This window comes from Lagopus muta, chromosome 2 (genome assembly GCF_023343835.1).
Source record: "Lagopus muta isolate bLagMut1 chromosome 2, bLagMut1 primary, whole genome shotgun sequence".
In the NCBI taxonomy this organism is placed as follows: Eukaryota; Metazoa; Chordata; class Aves; order Galliformes; family Phasianidae; genus Lagopus; species Lagopus muta.
The window spans coordinates 56,105,623-56,124,867 of NC_064434.1; the positions used below are offsets into that span (position 1 = coordinate 56,105,623).

The 19,245-nt window shown below is 39.1% G+C and overlaps 1 protein-coding gene across 6 annotated transcripts in view; it reads left to right on the forward strand.

The window, feature by feature from the left end:
• ARFGEF3 (ARFGEF family member 3) overlaps window positions 1–19,245 on the forward strand; it is an 82,035-nt gene that overhangs the window by 11,890 nt on the left and 50,900 nt on the right. For all 6 annotated transcript variants that reach the window (XM_048935434.1, XM_048935427.1, XM_048935429.1 and 3 more), the window contains exons 3-4: window positions 4,513–4,594; window positions 7,298–7,429. In XM_048935434.1, the coding sequence (XP_048791391.1) occupies window positions 4,513–4,594; window positions 7,298–7,429 (214 nt within the window). The remainder of the gene's footprint in view (window positions 1–4,512; window positions 4,595–7,297; window positions 7,430–19,245) is intronic.

The following is a 19,245-nucleotide window of genomic DNA, read 5'->3' on the forward strand; positions in this document are numbered from 1 at the left end:
AGTGCAAATAGTGTTTGAAGCCCTTATTTATTTATTGGGCTTCAGAGTCAGTGGGTGGCACTCTTTGTTTTCAAGGGAGGAGGCTGGCTTCATGCTATTCTAACTTATGCTTATGTGCTATACCAGATTATAATGAGAACATTTGGGTTAGGAAAGCTGCTTTGTTTCTGTGCAACTACTTTGTCGTGAAAAATCCTTATTCCAAACCCTTCTTCTGGGGGTAACTCTTGCCACATCCTTTACATGTGTGATCTAAGAGATAAAGAATGATTGAAAGTGCCCCTTTGTGTTCATACCCCCCTCTGTGTCGTACCTGACTCATCTCATTCAGATTTAAGATGGTATGTGCATCTATATATATATGTACGCTTGTGTGTATCAGTAAGTAAATTTGGGCGTTCCAGTGTGAAACTAGTTTCTCCACGGTAACATAAACAGAAAATATGTATACGTTTTAAAATTTGAAGTCCATCAATGGGCACTAGTTTATTCTGAGAACTTCATGTAAATTAAGTGTCTTACATGTATAGCACAATGCAAGCTGAATGTATCGCCAACTTGATGCAGTACTGCAGACAGTGGAGTAAGCAATGTGATCCAATGACAGGATACCATGGGACCACTCAAAACAGGCTGCAATTATAAGACAGTTGCAAGGTGTAAGGGGAAGCCTTAATCCCTTTCTTAATTGCATTCTGAGACTGAATTATGGCTTACATTATCCCTTGCACAACCTTATTGAAACCAGTTCTTAAAGGGTACACTTTAATGAGGAGCAACTCTGTTTATTGACGTCATCGTCTCCTGTTCTGAGGATTGTCTTCCTTGTCCTTCTGTGTTCTCATACTAGCGAGTGATGCATTTAAAGAGCAGATCAAACTGAAGTGTGGGAGATAGTCAAGCTAATCAAACACTGTGAGATATCTCTGCAGGTTTTTTGTTGCTATAGCATGGAAATGCTGATGTTTTATAGACAGAGTGTATAACAAGAACAGGAAATGACAGTGCAGTTTGTTTTCTCGAAGAATACAATGAGAACAGAGTTAGCTGCAGCTACCTTAATTAGATTTTTTTCAATTAAACATTTTTAGCAAGGATGAGAAGTTCTGCTAATTGAATCTGTTCTAATTTCCATCCCCCTGCTTGTCATGTTTCGCTCTTCAGTTTGGGAAATATCTCAAGAAACAGCTCTTGTTGTTCTCTGCTGATTACAGTGTGTGGTGACAGATGGCAGGCAACATGCTGATGTGCAGAGTAGATACATGTAAGCCATAGGAACTCCCACCTGTCTTCATTATAATGAAACTAAACTGGATCCAGTCCAGTGACTTAGGACTGCCTTGACTTCCTCCTCTACTATCAGTCTCATCCACTTTAATACAAGAAGTTTGTTGTGCATTAGTAATGCCCACAAATATTTAAATACTGTTGCAGTGAACTGTAGAAAGTCTAAAAGAAATGTGATATTTAGACCTGCATCTCTTCAGGACAGAGCAACTGTTAATTTTTAGCATTTCTGCAGTTGGTACTATACACTACTGAGATTTCTTTTGGTGTGTTTCTGGCTCTTTGAATACCACTTAATGCATTTAATGTTTTGGCACCTGTCAATCTACTAATTTCAAATGTGAGTTTGCCCAGAGGTTGATATTGATGAATATTAAAGTAGACTTGAATGTGCTTTGTGTTGGAGATGACTTCCTGGTTTAGAGACATGCCATAGCAGTACTTCTCACAATTTACCTGCATGCTACCTGCGTTCCCAAGTCTGGGCAAAGCAGACAATAGATGCGTTGGTGATACTCAGTTCTGTACTGGCTGAAGGTTTGCTGTCTGAGCCCTGGATCAGATGTTTTGAAGTTTCTGTGTATCACAGTGACTGAACTCTTGAGGAGATGTTTCCCACGTGTGAGATAGTTTTAGCTGTTTTAGATGTGAAACTTATGGTTTTTTAAATGGTCTTTCTAGCTAAAGTGATTAAGTGATTCAGGAAGGATTCAAGAAAGGATTTTGTGAGAAAATTGGTCTTTGTGCTTACCCATTTCTCAGAGTGTTCTGAGTGAAGCAAATTGACTACCTTTTTGTTGTAAACCTCTTTTGAGATGCAAAGGGAGTCTACTCAAGAGTTCTTTAGAAATCTGTGCCATTGAGGATTATTTTAAAAGCTGCTTTTGGTGTTATGCCAGATGGTCTTTTACAAGTTCCCATAACTGGGAAGAACTTAGAAACACAGAAAGACTGCAGATTTGTCTCAAGAGATCTTTGCCAAGTACAGAAGCTTACTAGATTGCTTAACTGAGCCGTGCCTGTGACTCTAGTCTTTAATTTGTTGTTAAAGAGGGGGGAGCTGTGTTTCAAGGAGCGTACAGCAGTTCTGTGCTCCTAAGGGTAGCCTTAGTGATTTGTGTCCCTTTTGGGGCAAGGTGGAGGGAAAGAAAGGAATACTAACTGGATCCACACAATAAAGTTGATTTTCAGAGTGGGTTTTCAGTCTCTGTTGTAAACAGGATCTGCTGGAGGAGTTTCAAGCTGAGTTCCCCAAAGCTGAAATAGCCAGTGTTTGGTAACCCCATCTTTATTTAATCAGAACAAAACAAAAAGGCAAGTTCAGATTGTAGACTGCCAGTTTTGTGGGGAGATTAATAGGTTATGGGCAGACAATGGCAAGGTATGATTTTTAGGTTGCTTTGGCAATTGTCTGAAATTGCAGCAATTACTGCTCTAACCTGGAACTTCTTAGTTAGTTATGAAGAGAGAACTTACAAAAGAAGCAGATTATACGCTGTGGCATAGTGTGTTTTAATTTATCAGAATTTGTTCCTTAAGAATTGTAGGAGAGTTGATCAATTTTAATTTTATATACTTTTTGACAGATAACATTTGGTCAACTGAAACTAAGTGAATTCAGGTCAAAGGCAGCTCACAGGAAAGAAGAGTAAATGAGGGAAAACTTCATTTTGGTGTTCAGATCAGAGACCAAACATTCTGACTCTGTTTTGAGAATACCAGGGTGGGTGAGTTTGAATACATTGTGATTTTAAAACAGAAGCATGCTCCAGATGGTCAGGACTGTTTAGTTTGCTTTTAGTCAAGAAAACAGGCAACTAGATATCTTCTTTTCCTTCTTGCCCTCTATACACTTGTCTTTAAGAGTGGAAAATTCATACAGGTGATTCCAAAGGGGGTCTTTGTGGTATGATGCTGACATTTGAAGAGCTAAGACTCTCAAGGGCTGGCACAGGATGGTTTGCCATATGCAAACCTTGTTATACAAGTGCAAAACTAGACTCTGTGGGTACAGATAAGTGCCTTTATGATATATGACCTAATGAAGTGTTGCAGACCTTCAGGGAGACTGCAGTCAGACATGGGCTAAATATCTCTTATTGGGAATGTATTTCCTGCCAGTGAGCAAGATTAGCTTGAAAGGGCTTATGGTTGCTAAGTGTTCTCCAGATGCTGCAAATCCTCTCTGATGTAGAACAAGGAATAAAGAGAGAAGTTGCAGCAATCACAGCTCCAGGCAATGTTGGTTTGCTCTCCAAACAAGAAAAATCCAGTGTCTGAGTACTGAGTCAAAAGCATCTAAACTACCTGGGTCACTGGTTTATTTTAACATGCAAAAGTTTGTGTTATTCTATAATCAGGGTACAGTTTTATCATAGTTCTCATACATGCTATTTCACGTGTAGGCATTTCATAGAATCATAGAATCACCAAGGTTGGAAAAGACCTCTAAGATCATCCAGTCCAACCATCCACTTATCACCAATATCTCTCACTAAACCATGTTCCTCAGTACAACATCTAAGTATTTCCTGAGCACCTCCAGGGATGGTGACACCACCACCTCCCTTGGCAGCCCATTCCAGTGTCTGACCACAGTCTTGGAGAAGTAGTATTTCCTAATGCCCAACCTGAATCCCCCATTATTTATTCTTTTTCCTCCATTTGCTTGTGTCTACACTGGTTATGGTTGTGGGCTGCTAATATGGCAGGACACACTGTACTGTGAAGGAGGCCATAGACCAAAACTTCACAAATAAGAAGTTGGGTCTGAAACAACTTTTCTGGCAGTCTAAATATGAAATAGAAGTCAAGTGACTGAAGTACTTATGCTTATAATGCTGAGATGAAGAATCAGTAGTGATCTGTGAATCTTCTTTTTGTGCTTTGCACATTCATTTATGCACACGGAAGGCTAACAATTGAGAAGTATTTTGTGGAATATCACTTAAAAAAGTCATTCTTAAAAGTACATGTGGACATATGCTAGCTTTCTTTAGAGGGGAAAAGTGCCTCATGGAGTTGTTGTGAAGCTCTCCTTGTATGCAACTACTATCTTATGGACAGTGATACAGACCTTCTGGAACATTGTTGGTTTTTTGTTTTGTTGTTTGTTTTTTGGTTTTTGTTTTGTTTTTTGTTTTTTTGTTCTTTTTTTTTTTTTAATACTATTTTTAATTCCATTGTTCCCATTCACATTTATTTGCTTATTTATTCTTACTTCAGGGAGAAGTGTCTCCTTCCTCTCCAACTGGCTCTGGAATCGAAGAGCATGAAGTTGGCCCAGCAGGCTCTTGCAGGGATGCAGGTATGGCTTAAGAGTGGGGTGTTTATATTAGTAGGTAGTGGGCATCAAGGAAATTTAGGCTTTTCTTTTGAAAAAATGCTACGGAAGATGTGTCTGTCTTCTGGTGGATGTAACAGTGATGTTCACTTTTCTGTAACAGTATTCAGAAGTGAAGTGATGAAGAAGTTAATAAAAGATCCTGAAGCTATTTGCAGGGTTTTTTTCCCATGCTTTTTTCAATATCACTGGATGTGAATGTTTTTGAAATTGCAGACAAAAACAACAGCAAAGCATGAGAAACAAAAAGGCGCTATAGTATTTGACAGTATAAAATTAAAACAGTTTACCTTTCTTTTAATTGGACAAATAGCTATGCATCAGTAAATTCTTACCACTTGAGAGAGATTAGCTGTGGAAGAAACTGGTACACTGCTGAATTATGAAATGCCTGCTACTGTTTTTCAATGAGAAGCTTCTCTCTCAAAGAGTAAACATAGATTTGTTTGGGGAGTGTAAGGATGTAAGTTCAAATTCACTTAACTCTGCATATGAGATATCAGGCATACAGTTAGAGGAAGTGATCCATATGGAGGCACAACATGGTGGTGTGAGGCTTTATCTAGGAAAAAAAATGTATTTAAAGTTACTCTAATTGAGTTTTGCCTTAAGAGTACTTGGGAAGATAAATGCCATAGTTTTTTCCTCTGCTCCTTTTCTCCTTCTTTCCCCTCAGCTTTTCCTGCATAGCACAACACCATATGGTAGGGAATATTGCTTTGGTCAGCTGCGATCAATTGTATCAGCTGTGTTCCCTCCTAACTTCTTCTGCACCCCTGTGATCAATTGTATCAGCTGTGTTCCCTCCTAACTTCTTCTGCACCCCTGTGATCAATTGTATCAGCTGTGTTCCCTCCTAACTTCTTCTGCACCCCTAGTGTACCCGCTGGCAGGCCAATATGAGAAACAGAAAAGACCTTGATGCTGTTCAAGCACTGTTCATTAATTGCTAAAACATTGGTTTACATATTATTTACATCAATGCTGTTTTGCTGACAAACCCCATACACAACACCATGTGGTCTACTATGAAGGAAATTAACTCTATCCCAGGAAAAAAAAAAAAGTATAAGCATAGAAAATAGGACTACTTCATTCCTACTTCTACAGACTTGAAGCTGGGAGGGAGCTTAAGGACAGAAGTCATGCGGAAAGTACAGGATAAAGTGGACTATTGAAAGAGTGTTCTGGGACAGAGCAACGTTTTGTTCCTGGAAAATAAGACAAGGTTGTTTTTCTCTGCAGTTGGATCATCTAGGAGAGACAGTTCTGGAAAAATATTTGCCTGAGTGCATTTGTTGCAAGAGGCTGTCACTAACAGGAGGTACCAGTGAAATGGTTCTAGACTATGTAGAAGAGGAGTTCAGAGTACAGTCCTGAGGAAATTGTTTCAATGGCTATGTCCCCTTGATGTGTTACCTAGCGTGTGATTCTGATTTAATTTTTTGTTCTTCGTGAGAGTGCATTAAAAAGAATTTGGAGCTGTTACGGTCTTTGAAATATTTTCAGTATTGTTGTAGAATGCTGGTAGAGCCTGGTTTGTTCAGGTTCAGTAAACAAAAGCAGAGGTGTTTGATTTTTTTGTTTCTTTGTTTTTAAACAAAAACAACAAAAAGCCCACAAACCTTTAGGGAAAACAGCAAGAGTAAACAGTGTTTTATTTGGGTAGAAAAAGAACTTATGGGCATGAACTGGTTGTGAATAAATTGAGGCCAGAATGTGAGAGGCAGTTATTTTTAGAAACTTGTTGATTTTTATGGGAGAAGTGTGAAATAACTGAAATCTTGAAATGGAACATGGTTAGCTCGAGGAAGTAAGAATGTAACACGAAGAGCTCAGTTAAGTGTTTCTATCTATCAGTCCCACTTTCAAGCATGAAAATAGACTCTCACAAAATCCTAGTGAAAATCTTTCATGTCCCACTAATATTTTTCATGTTGATTCCCTCAGTCTCACACATCTCCAGTTGTTGGAAGATGCTGGCTCTGATGCACTTTTTTCAAGACAAAGCCAGTCTGATTGGTCTGAAATATTTAGCCTGAAGCTCAATCAGTCTGAATTGAATCCATCCCTGGGTACCATATTTCCTATGGTTCCTATGCCTCTCATTTGCTAGCAGTTCTCTCCTTCTGAGGATTTTATAGCATTCGTGATAAGTCAGCTTTTGAATGACACTAAACGTGTCAGTGGTCAGAAATGCTCTATCCACTGTGCTTGTGTTCTGTGTCTTTCAGAATTAGAAGACAGCTGAATTTTTGTCTCCCACCAAGTAGGGTATCTGCTAGCACTAGTTTGAGGTCAGGGCACTAACCTATTTGGGGATTTTTTTATTTTTTGTTCCCACTTTGTTTTGGAGGGATGGAAGGCATTATTTCGAATGGTTTGTGATCTCACATCAGTTGCTGATAATGGATGCTCCGAAGGCAGGGTGGGAAAGACACTGCTGGAATGGCAGCAGGTTCAAAAGATATGAACTTTTCCTTCATTGCAACTTGGGTTTCCCAGTTTTTGCTGTACTTCCTTATATTACTGGATCACTTTGAATTTTGTATATGGAACGTAGCCACTGTAGTACCAACATTAGTAGTCTTGGTATAGTAGTTAGTGGCAGCATTAGTCAGAGGCAGTATTGTGTTCAATCTGTGCACTGCCATTTTCTCTCTACAGAAGCTGCTGTCTGATGAGAGGTTTGTATCCGTGGAAACAGACTCGGATGAGAAACAGTTGCTTAATCAGATGCTGAATGCCGTCAAAGTGACCCCTTCGCTCAATGAAGATCTGCAGGTTGAAGTGATGAAGGTTAGTGTTTCCCACATGTCAGTTCTTGCAGCAGAGGCTGCGTAAGCACTGGGATTAGCAAACAAATTAGATGTTGTCTTGGAAATCTTCACCATAAGGACAGTATTTGATTCCTTCCTTCCTGTTGGCAGATGTCAGTTGTTTTCATTTCTGCTTGGTTTGTGTTTTCCTGGGTAAACAGGAGATAGATTGAAAGAACTGTGACCGCTACTGTTAATACAATGTGAGACAGGACAAACAGTTCATTCCATGGTAATTCACAGGTAAATGACTTGCAGATTTGGAAGTTTGTGTTTGGTATTAGTGCTCATGAGTTGGACTGTACAGTTTTGTAATTTTGTAACATGTGGATAGGTCCTTACTAGCTTGTGTCCCCTTTGTAAAGTGCTAATGGTGGAGCATGATGTGTCTAGACATCAGAATGTTCCTGGATTAATTCATAAGAGAGGTTATGTTCTGTATACTCAGTGAACATTTTCTACTCTAGAAATGCTTTAGCATTCTTCTGCTTGTGTGTTAGGAAGCCTGGATGTCAGGAGGTATGGTTTTGGAAGGGAAGTGCTGTGAATTTTCCTTGCCCTGTTGGAGTTGGTGTATTATAACCTGCTAGTACTGCCATGAAAATAATGACTTCCAATACCGGCACAGTTCACTATGCGGTGGTGGCAGGTTGCCATGTGTTTGGATGTAAAATGTGTACTTTGAGGTTATGTGCAATTGCTGTTCTCTTATAGGAAAAAAAAAAAATACTCTTCTGGTGGTCTTCTTGTGTCATCTCCATACCTAGTACCGATCTACGTGTTTGAATGTACTTATTTGACTGTTGTTTACTTCCAAGTGCGTAGACTAAGTGTCTTTATTTTTTACCTCTGTGTGACATCCTTGTACTAAAGAATATATGTTACTTGCTTTGAAACTTCTTTGCACTAGCTGTACTCTGCCAAGAAGGCTGGTTCCTTGCCTGCAGCATGCACTCTGTGCCAGAAGATGCATGAGGTTGAGCCTAGCAAGAGCGAAAGAGGATCATAGAATCATAGAATGGCCTGGGTTGAAAAGGACCACAGTGATTATCTAGTTAACCCCCCTGCTATGTGCAGGGTTGCCAATCAGCAGACCAGGCTGCCCAGAGCCTCATCCAGCCTGGCCTTGAATGCCTCCAGGGATGGGGCATCCACAACCTCCTTGGCAAATCTGTTCCAGTGTGTCACTGTATTTTATGGAAGCAGGATTTTGCCTATAAACAGGCTTAACTTGAGGCATTCAGATCTACAGCTCTAACCCAGCATGCTTCTTTCTTGCCTGTACTGAGAAAGATGAAGGGTTACCTTGCAGCACTTCTGAGCTGGCACCTTCTTACTTTTTGTTTTTTGTTTGTTTGTTTGTTTTTATCCTCTTGAGTATTGCGGAATCAGGATCTTCGTGAACATTGTTTCTTTGAAACAGTGGTGCAATAAGCAAAATAAATAAATGGAATATTTACATACTGTTTCTGAAACAAACAACTACCACCACCAAAAGCAATGCTCACCCCCCATTTTGTGCAAAAAAGTAAGGAAAACATTGTCTTCATTCTACTGAGTGAAATTTTAATGTATAAGTCCTTTCCTAAAGTTCTGTATAAATAAAAGGTAAAAATCAGATTTCATATATACATCCCAAGAACAATGCAAAACTTTTATTTTTGTTCATTGAGGGAGAGCAGTGGGTCAAAAGATTTAAACAGAACATTTAATGCTCAAGAGACTTTGTATCTGAGACTTACCTAAAAGCCAATTCAAGCAGAAGATCCTTTTTACATTGTACCCTGAAGGCTGCAGATGCAGTTGCTACTACCTTTGGGAGCTGAGGTCTGGGAATGTGGCAAAGACCTCAGGATTTCAAGCAGCTTGTCTCAACATGAATTTTAATCCCTAGATCTGCTAAATAGTGTCATAAGGTCAGCATACAAGCACACATTAGACTGGGTTCCTCCATCCAGAGGTTCTCAAATACATTTTTATGCATTGCAGATCTTAGATGTTCCTGAATGTGAGGTCCGTATGAAACTGGGTCAGCAGTGTTTCCAGCCTGGTTCTTTGTGGCTTGCTGCATGGTTGCAGTAGTCTCACAGGTACTGACAATGCAACCAAAAGCTTTTAGTCACGTAAAACAGATTCTACAATGGAAATAAGGAGTGTAAAATCTCACTGTAACTTGCTGGCACCTGAGCTCCTGAAACACTTTAAAGCTTATTTGGGAAGTCATATCCAAAATATCTTCCATCACTTCTGGCAAGTGTCCATCAGAAATTCACACTTTGCTAATTATCCATACCAAATGCTTTGAATATTTATCTATATGATTCTTTGTCATTCATCTGTTTTGTAAATGTGTGTGAAGGGATTTGATGAGCTTGGGAGACAGTGTAAAGTTTTTACATTCAGGTATCTGCAAATTGGGATTGGTAGTAGAAGAAGGAACACAAGACAGACATAAGTGCAGGTAGTTGCTTTGATACACTTTTTGGAACTATTAATTATTATTATTACTCAAAATTATATATTATATATTGTTTTTATATAAGTAATCAAATATTATTTAAAAGGGACAGTATTAGGCATAAATGGAATAGGAAAACTGTAGTGGTTGCTGTAAGTGAATGAAAATGAATTCTAGCTGGATGTCTTTCAGCACTGAGGAAACTGAACAGCTGAGGCCACTGCTATAGAAATGGAACAGCACTCAGCAGTTTATGGCTAGGTACCAGATCATCCTTATTTTTAAGAGTGAGTGTCATGGCATGCTCCACAGATTCCTTTATTGGAGGATTACAAAAACAGCACAGTGGCAGTGTTGAGGGCAAGGCTGGAAACTGGCTGAATTACATCTTGGGTAGCCAGAGAAGATTAATACTGCCAAAATACAGCTGTCAAGTAATGCTCAGAGCCTTCAAAGACACTGTAACAGGTTGCCCAGAGAGGTTATGAATGCCCCCTGCCTGAAAGCATTCAAGGCCAGGATGGATGGTGCTTTGAGCAACCTGGTTTAGAGGGAGGTGTCCCTGCCTGTACCAGGGGGTTGGAACTAGATGATCTTAAACGTCCCTTCCAACCCAAACCATTCTGTGATTCTGTGTTTCATGTCTCACGATATCTCTTCTGTGACAGGTGAAGGTGATTTTGGCCTTTCTGTAAACTGTTCAGAAGTGGAATCTTACTCTGTGTAATAAGCAAATACTAAATTAAACTGCAGATTAGAGATTGCTGGCAATATCACTAGTTCTTCTGGATATAAGCCATGGATTGCATCTCTCCCTTAGGTGTTTCATTCAGAGCAATTATGTGGGAGAAAATTCGGAGTAGTTACTCTGAAGTTCTTGCTCATCCTTTTGCAGAACACTGTTAATATATTAGGAAGTACTGGGCAATTTCTATGTGAACAGAAGTAGTGTGCCCAAAAGAAGTCTGGTCTTCTGGTCTTTTCTGTGAGGAAAGGGAAAAGGCTAAAACTTCCTGGCATGAATGTGCACTAGTAACAAACAGAGGCATACTGGCTACATTAGATTTCCCATATACTAATGAAAGGTTTCAATGGTGTATGAGACTTGCATGTTGTTTACGTGCCAAGCATTGTATGTCTTTAGAGTATCTCAGTGACTATGCTGTATGCGTATTCTCTGAACCTCTAACATATTTTGACAGCAATTTATTCTCACACTGAGAATTAAATTGAGCTTATTTATGTGTTTTAAATTATGTTTAAAGATGCTAAGAAACCAAGTAATCAGAAAAGCGTGATCAGCAGAAACAATGGACCTGATGCAAGGCCACTTTAACATTTACCTTGTTGCCATGATACTTCATTATCGTGCTGAAAAACCTCATGTATGCTGAACCTGTTTGTGGTTTTCCTACGCTCAGCTGACTATCAAGGGAAAGGAAAATCACACAGTTATACAGTACCTTGTTGATCTTCCTGTAATCTGTCAGTAAGTTGATTGCAGTTAAAAATGGAATAATATGAGTATTTTTACTTGCATATTTACATTATAGTGTTTGTGTAAGCTGGGAGGGAGAGCTCTGTTATCACTGATCAAATGTTATCAGTTTTATTAGTGATGCATCGAAGTGACTCAGTGATCTTTGATATGTTTGCAGATTTATAAGGCAAAACTGGGGGGTGGAAGGGAAGAGGAGTGACACCCTTCACAATAGACCAGTGATATGGCTGGCTCAGTTATAGGAATAATTTGGTTTTGTGACATAGAGCTGCATTATAACTGAGTGAAAAGCAATGCTGTATCTTGTGTTGAAGAATAGGAATATTTTGCTGGCCTTAGCACTAGATGAGCAAGCAAGTAATTTACAGCAGAAAGAATTCCTGGAGAAACTCTTGTCTGAAGATAAATATGGGTTTGGGTGTGGTTGTGGGGTATGGAGGATCTTGGTTTCTTTTTTGATTAGCTGCTTTTAAATTCTGGCTTCAGGTGCTTTAAACTGGCTGAAGTACTTCTGCTTTGTTTAATTAGACCTTTGTTTGCCAGAGCACATACAATATTGACAAAAGCGCTACTGAGTATGGCCAGACCAGCAGAAGAAAATGAAACTAATATATAGCTGAGCATTTTTCTTTTTTCTTTGATTTTTTTTTTTTTGGTAATTCTTCAGCTAGAGGAGCTAGAATTTAGCTTTGAACACAACTCTGGTGCCAAAGCAGGGGAAATGTAGCATGAAGGAAGAGGCTAGGGTGGAAAGAATCTGAAGCCACGATGATTTTTTCCCCTTTTTACTGAAGTTACAGTGACTTCCACTTACAATTTGACAGCTGCCTTAACAATGCAGTGCCTTTTTCTGTGTATTTATCTGTCTGTGATAGTATTTTTCTAAAATAATAAGAAGATATTAAAAAAAAAAAAAGCAGCTCAATGAGCAATTGCAAGATAGTAGGTGAGTCCTCACTCAGAAATAAGCTCTCCAGATAAGATGCATAAACCACAAAACAACGGGCATTGGCAGGAAACAAGAAAGGCATAATTCAGCTTTGAAAATTTCTGAGAAGATTCATTTATCTGGTATTTCTGCTACTGTGCTTGTGGTGTTTTTTGAAATAGACCTGTGGATTTCCCGGAACAAGAATCTGTTCTGCCATGTTTGCTTGAGGGAAGACTCTTCTAATCCCTGTATTTACCCACAATGAACAGCAATTTCATTTAGGAAAGGTTAGTTTGTTCCCAGTGACTCTTGCTTGCACTTGTTAGTGTCTTAGGTGTCTTACTGCTGACAAGCATAATTTTTCTGTTTTTATTCTGTAGACTTTCAGTGAACACTCAGCCAAAAAACTCTTTCTAAGCTTTGAATGAGATTTAATGAACCCTTGCTAAATATGCTGTGTTACAGCAATCTTTTCTCTGTACCTCTTCACTGCATTAATACAGCATTTGGGAGCTCTCCAGCAACAGTATTAAACAGCTCTTTCTGGGACTTCAGTTCTTGGTTTTGGCTACAGTCAGAAATGAAATCTGAGTTCTGTAAGAGCAGGTGGAATGGAAAATAGTTCTGCCTCTGAAATGCTGGTTTTAGATTGAATGTTTGTAATTATTTTTTCCAAGACAGGAAGGAAGAAGAGAAGCTGTTTGGTTGGTTTTTACTTCGGCCGTTTGTGGTAGAGAAAAATTTACTAGGCATTTGAAAAATAGTTCTAAAGTGTTTGATCTGAAATGTTGACTGAGCATAAGTCTAAAATCTTGGTCTCTCTGGACGGTTACTTTGGATGCTGGTAAGTGAGCTGATCAACATAATAAGCTCTCACAAACATGGATATCTTCCCACTGTTTTAAGCTTAAATGCTTATGGAATATATCTCTCCACATACACCTTGATTTTTGCTTAGTAGAATATTATTTGCAACTGTTTTGCTCTTGACTTGTGCAATAAAATGGACGGGAGAGCTGGACTGAAACAACTTGGTTTCAAGAATGTATATATACACTAAGTTCTCTATACTTTGTGACATGGCATGTGTAATGGTTTTATTTAGGAATAAAAAGTGATTCCAGAGCACATTTAAAAATAAGCATTCATTGGTGCAGCAGTAAAATTATGACTGATGAATGTGAATCAGCAACCTAATTACTAATAGTTGCTGTTAATTAATACATTTTAATAAATAACTCTGTGATTACAGGTAATTTTTTCCCTTTGGATACATTTGTGCACTACATTGTTGGGAACATTTTTCAACATTACTTGCAATACAAATTGCATTCTACTCTCTTTATGAGCAGGGAGGGCCCTGTTTCGTATGCAGTAAAAAAATTAATGTCCATCTTTATTCTCATGCTTTAATGCAGAACTGGCTTGAAATGCATATTAATGAGAACAACAAAAAATAAAAATAAAAATAAGAAAAAGAAAAAAAGAAAATGCTGAAAATTTACAGATGAAAGTTTCACCAGAATGTGTTCATTATTACTGGCAACAGTGGTGCCTGATATGAGCAATGTACAATAACTATTTTTTTGTCCAGTCTGTAATTCAGAGATGTGATAAGTCTGCATCTTGAAAAGAGAGGAGTCTGCAAAAACCTGCATAATGTTGTGCACGCAGGATTGTTGTCTGCAGTCAGTCCCATCTTGCTATGCTAGGGTTTTTAGTGGCCCCCCTGCTCAACCTTTCCATAATTTTAATTGTTGCAATGTAGGCCAACTGCAAATCTAGACTCTCTTGGGTTCACTTCTCTCTTTTTTTTTTTTTTTTTTTTTTTTTTTTTTTTAAATTCTTAATTTTAGGTAACCAGGTTAATTCCAATGAACTGGGTAACCTACCTTGTGTATTTCGAGATAAGCTCATTCTTTCCTGAATTAATTAGGACTGTAGCGAATGCCTAGTACTCATAATTAAGATTGTGATGTTCCTATAAAGTCATAACCCCCTCCCTTCCCCCAGTTTTTAGGTGCTCAACCATCATAGCAAAATCCACAGTCTTGAGTTAAATTCCCAAGCCTTCTCCATAACGGTTGCAAAAGACTGGAAGGATAAGAGGGCAGGGTTTTTGGCCCTCTGTGGTCACTCATCCTTCAGTCTCTAGTATGGGTAAGACAGAAGGGGCAAAATTTGATCAAAAATGCTTTTCATCAAATATTGCGTAGGTTTTGCTGTCTGTGCAGGTTTGTTTGTTATTTTGAAGGGCTCGTGACTGGCATCTTTTGCATGAGTGCTGATTTTGAAGAAAAACTCTCAGAAAGGAGAAATGGTGGAAGTTCAACAGTGCTGGAGTCTTATCAGTGAGCTGTTCTGTGCCAGGCCACATATGCAAGCAGTGTGTCTCTGAGTCGTACCTGCAGATTTCCCTGTGCTGTATGGAAAGTAGCAAGTCTCCAGCACTGGAAACTAACAGCCATTCAGCATGGAGGGGAAGCACAAGTTCCTACAGGCTTTAGTCTTAGATGTATACCAGGAACTTGGGGATCTCTTAGCTGTTAAGGAAGTAAACCATAATGACACTGCATGATCACAAAGCCAAGTACAGAAACCCTTTAACTTTCATATATTGCCATTTCATCCTTCCCCCGCAGCTGGCCATTATTGTTTATACATTATAGTGCCAAGCAACCACGAAGACAACTTATCTGGCTTTTTAATCATTTCTTTCCTGGATGCAGGTCAGGAGGTGGCCTGGGTCATGGTGAAGTGCTCTGAAAGGCTGGGAAACCTGTGTGTTTTTCAGGTTGTCTTCAGGCTATTTTCTCATAAAAATAAAAATAAATAAATAAATAAAAATCTAGTGACTTGAATCAGTGAGCTCAAATTGGCTGTCCTGAAGTACATTGTCACACAAAAGTTCTTTTGGTGTAATTTTGCTGAAACCTTGCATATATCCCATGTATCTGTGCATCTGAGTGTAAGGAAATTCACTACTCTTTTTCCTACCAAAAAAAATTTAGTAAATGGCAAAATCTTCCAGCCAGGGGATACATTTGTTCTTGTTTCCTTTTTGGCTGTGGGTGGATACAAGTAGCTTCATTTTTCTGGGGGGAAGTGAGTTCAGTGGGAAGGTATTGCAGCTGAGACGCAGAGGCTTCAATATGTTTCTTTTATTTGTCTAAGTAATACTTAGGGCAATCAGTGTAATTTGCAATGTGGTTAAACGAAGTACTCTAGTGCAGGAAAAAAAAAAAAAAAACCCTCTATGCTGTGTCAAGAAAAATAGCAAAATTGCTATTGCATATGCATGCAGATTATGTTAGTCTCTACGAATGGGTGGTCGCTAACTTCCTTTCTTGCGCTTTTCCCTTTCTTATAGTTTCTAAATGTTACAGTTATGCTGTAACCATTTATTTTTTTTTAATACTAGCATAAATTGTAGCAAGGAAAGAATACTCAAACATGTAATTACTTATGCGTATGTAAAGTGGTTGCCTTAAGAATATTTGTTATAAAGATACATGGAACAGATCGATGTTTTGACTTCCTTTGTTTTTAGATGCCCCACCTATAACTTCCTTACTATAATTATCTTTCTTTTGGGTTTTACTGGTTAATTGGTTTTTTTTCCTTTTTTCCTTTTTTTTTTTCCCCCTCCTAATGCTGTTAGTCTTTCTCATCCTTTTACACTTTCCCCTTACTTTTTTTTCCATTTTTTTGGCCTCTTTTTTCCATTTTTTGACTCATATATTATACTACCTCTTCTATTTTAAGGGAGTTTCCCAGCACCATGAGCAAGCAGACCAAAAAGCACTTATTTCATGACTGAAGTGCCTGAATCTCTCTTTAAAATGTCATTCTTCATGAGAAAAGGAGCATAAGAACTTTGACATCTTTCAATTCTTTTTTTTTTTTTTTTTTTTTTTTTTTTTTTTTTTTGCTCACTTGAACTGTCTTCGGGTTCATGAAGTACTGCAGTGTACCTAAATACATTGTAACCTGTGAAGTACAAAATGCAAGCCTAACAATGCTGCTCAACCTTTTCATTTTCTTCAAAAACCTTCCTTTCTCTTGAGTATTACATTTCTAATGACAAAGTCACTGTCAGAGCTATTAAGAAAGCCAGTTAAATATCCGTTAAGCAATTGCTTTAAATCACTTCTTCCTACAACTGTACTACGTATGCAGAAGGTTCAGTTGGTTTCACACCACCATAAATAGTGCTCAGCAGTAGTTCTGTTCTTGTCTAGCAAACTAATGAGCACGGTCATCTGGGAGCATTCAGCATGTCACCACTGATAATTTGTGAGGCTCTTCCATAGCAGATACTACCCTTTCATTTGAAGCCCTGGTGCATGCCGAATGCTGAGCACCAGTTGCTGGTGATAGCAAGGCCTTTCATGGGCTTACTAATTCATGGGAGACACTGCCTCCTTTCTCTTCATAATTAAAAACTCACTGTGCTTTGTATGGTGGTACATGATGGCACTGTGTGCATAAGTTCATTAATGCACTTTATTTCTTCAGCCCTTGTTTTCCTTCCAGAGCCAAAAAACGTAACCTGGCCAGGTTAGTAGCTATTGTGCCGAATACAAAGACATCTGCTGTTCTATTTTGCAGAAATACTGTATGACTGTTTAAAATGCCAAATTATTAAACAAGATGAGTAGTCCTACTTTGTTTTCTGATTGTTTTTACTCTTCTAGGGGAGGAAGTTTTGGGAATCATTCAAGCATATAATGCATAATATTTTACTAGACTACATGTAAGTTAAGTCAGGAAAGACTTATTTTATGAGTCCCATAAGAAGATTAGAAATGGCTGCAAGATTCAACTCTCTCAGGTCTAAAGTGACTGCATGCATCCCAGATATAAGAAACACAGATGTTCAAACGGGACTTTGCTGGAAGAGTAAAATGGTGTCACTGGTGTTTTGATGTTGGACTTGAACGCTTAAATGCAGTGAATTGATGAAGTATCCTTTTGTCATCATAGATTACAATTATTTTTAAGATTTGTACCTTTGCCCTCCTTCACTGTCCTGGGGGCACTGCTTGCTTGCTTCCACACCTTGTTGAGTTCACGATTCCACCATAGGCTCTTCAGTGTTACAATTGCCTTTCACTACAAATATGTAGTAAGCACTTGGAGAACTTGGCTGGCAGCACTTAGCACTCTCATAACCTAAATGTTCCCTCTGTAAGAGATCTCCTTAAAATAGACACTGTAATGTAAGTTAAATTCCACCTCAGTTTGAATACTGTAAGTCATTTTGTGTCTACTAACTTTCAGTATAGAAGCACTTTTTTTTCATTCTTACCTATTGTGAAAACTGCCTGTGTGTGCAATCTTGTACTACAATTGGTATCCTGGGACTCCAAGGAGTGGGAATCGTATTTCTTGCTCTATGACAGGCAGAGCTTCAACAGTAATTAAAATTAATGTTTTCATTATGGGTAGGCCATTTACGGAAATCTGATCTCATCCAGGCATTTGCAAGATAATACAAGCCAGTTATAACATCCTAGAGGTTGTGTGATTTTTTGAAACTATCTCTACAGTTATCTGAGCTCCTCTAAAAACGAAAGGTTGTTTTAAAGTCCATAGCAATTAAGATTTCACCACAGTGATGCAAAGCAGAAGCTGATTTTCAACTTCGTTTTGTAGTAAAAGTGGTACTAGGAAATGCTTTGTAATATAAATGTTTTTTCACCTCCAGTACAAGTGGTTGTGAAAACAAAATGTCACTGCATAAGAAAGTCTCTTTTCTTAACTTTTTAAATATAGACTGCTTGAATTAGTATCGTGAGCAGTTAAGCAGCCTCTGGGATTGCATTGGATTTGCATTGGTAGTACGGTAATGCAGTGGTGGCCTCTGTGTGAAGGACCCAGCAGCTGCCCCGTGTCACAGAGGAGCCAGTTCCAAAACAAGCCAGCTGCTGCCCTGAGCTGGGCTAGTGAGTGATGCTGATTGTGCCTCGTTGATAACATATTTATAGAGAGGGCAAAAAATGTTGCAACTGTGAAAGGGAGAAATGAGAAGATGTGAGGAAACAGCCCTACAGTCCCCAAGGTCAGCACAGAAGGAGGGTAGAAGGTGCTCCAGGAGTGGAGCAGAAGCTCCTTGCAGCCCAGGAAAGGCCCATGGAGAAGTAGGTTGTCCCACTGCAGCCCACAGGCACTGTGTAGAGATCTCCCCATGCAGACATGAAGGAATCTGCGGTGCAGCAGTGGATGTGTCCTGAAGGGCATACAGCCCAAGGAGAGCCCCTGAGCTGCAGCTCGTGGAACGGAGCCTGTGGTGGGGAAGAGCTGAGGGAGCTCTGCCCTTGGGGGTTCATGCTGTAACAGTGCCTGAAGGGTGGTCCCCATAATACGGAGCTGTGTTGGATCAATGCATGGAAAGCTGCAGCCTGTGGGAAACCCACACAGGATTGGTTCAAGAAGGACAGCATCCTATGGAAAGGACCCCACTTTAAGCAGAGGATGACCATGAAGGAGCTGTAGAGATTAAGCATTATGGACTGACTGCAGCCTCCATTCCTTGTTCCCCTGAACTGCTTGGGGGAGTTGAGTCTGGGAAGAAGAGCAGGGGGGAAAGGAGGGAAGGTAGTTTGAATTTTGTTTGTTTTTTTTTTCAGTATCCTACTCTGTTACTAATTTGCAGTCAATTAAATTACTTGACAGTAATTGGTGAGCAAACTCCCTGTCTTTATCATGGCTGTGAGTTTTTCATCACTATTCTCTCCATTGTAATGAGGAGGGGGAATGAGAGCAGCATGGTAGGCACCTGGGTGCCAGCCAAGGTTAACCCACCACAGGGATATATTGCCTGGAGAATCAGTGTCGGTAGTGCATCTGAATGATTAAGGGTTGTTTGTTTGTTTAATCCCATCTTTCATCCAATAATCTCAG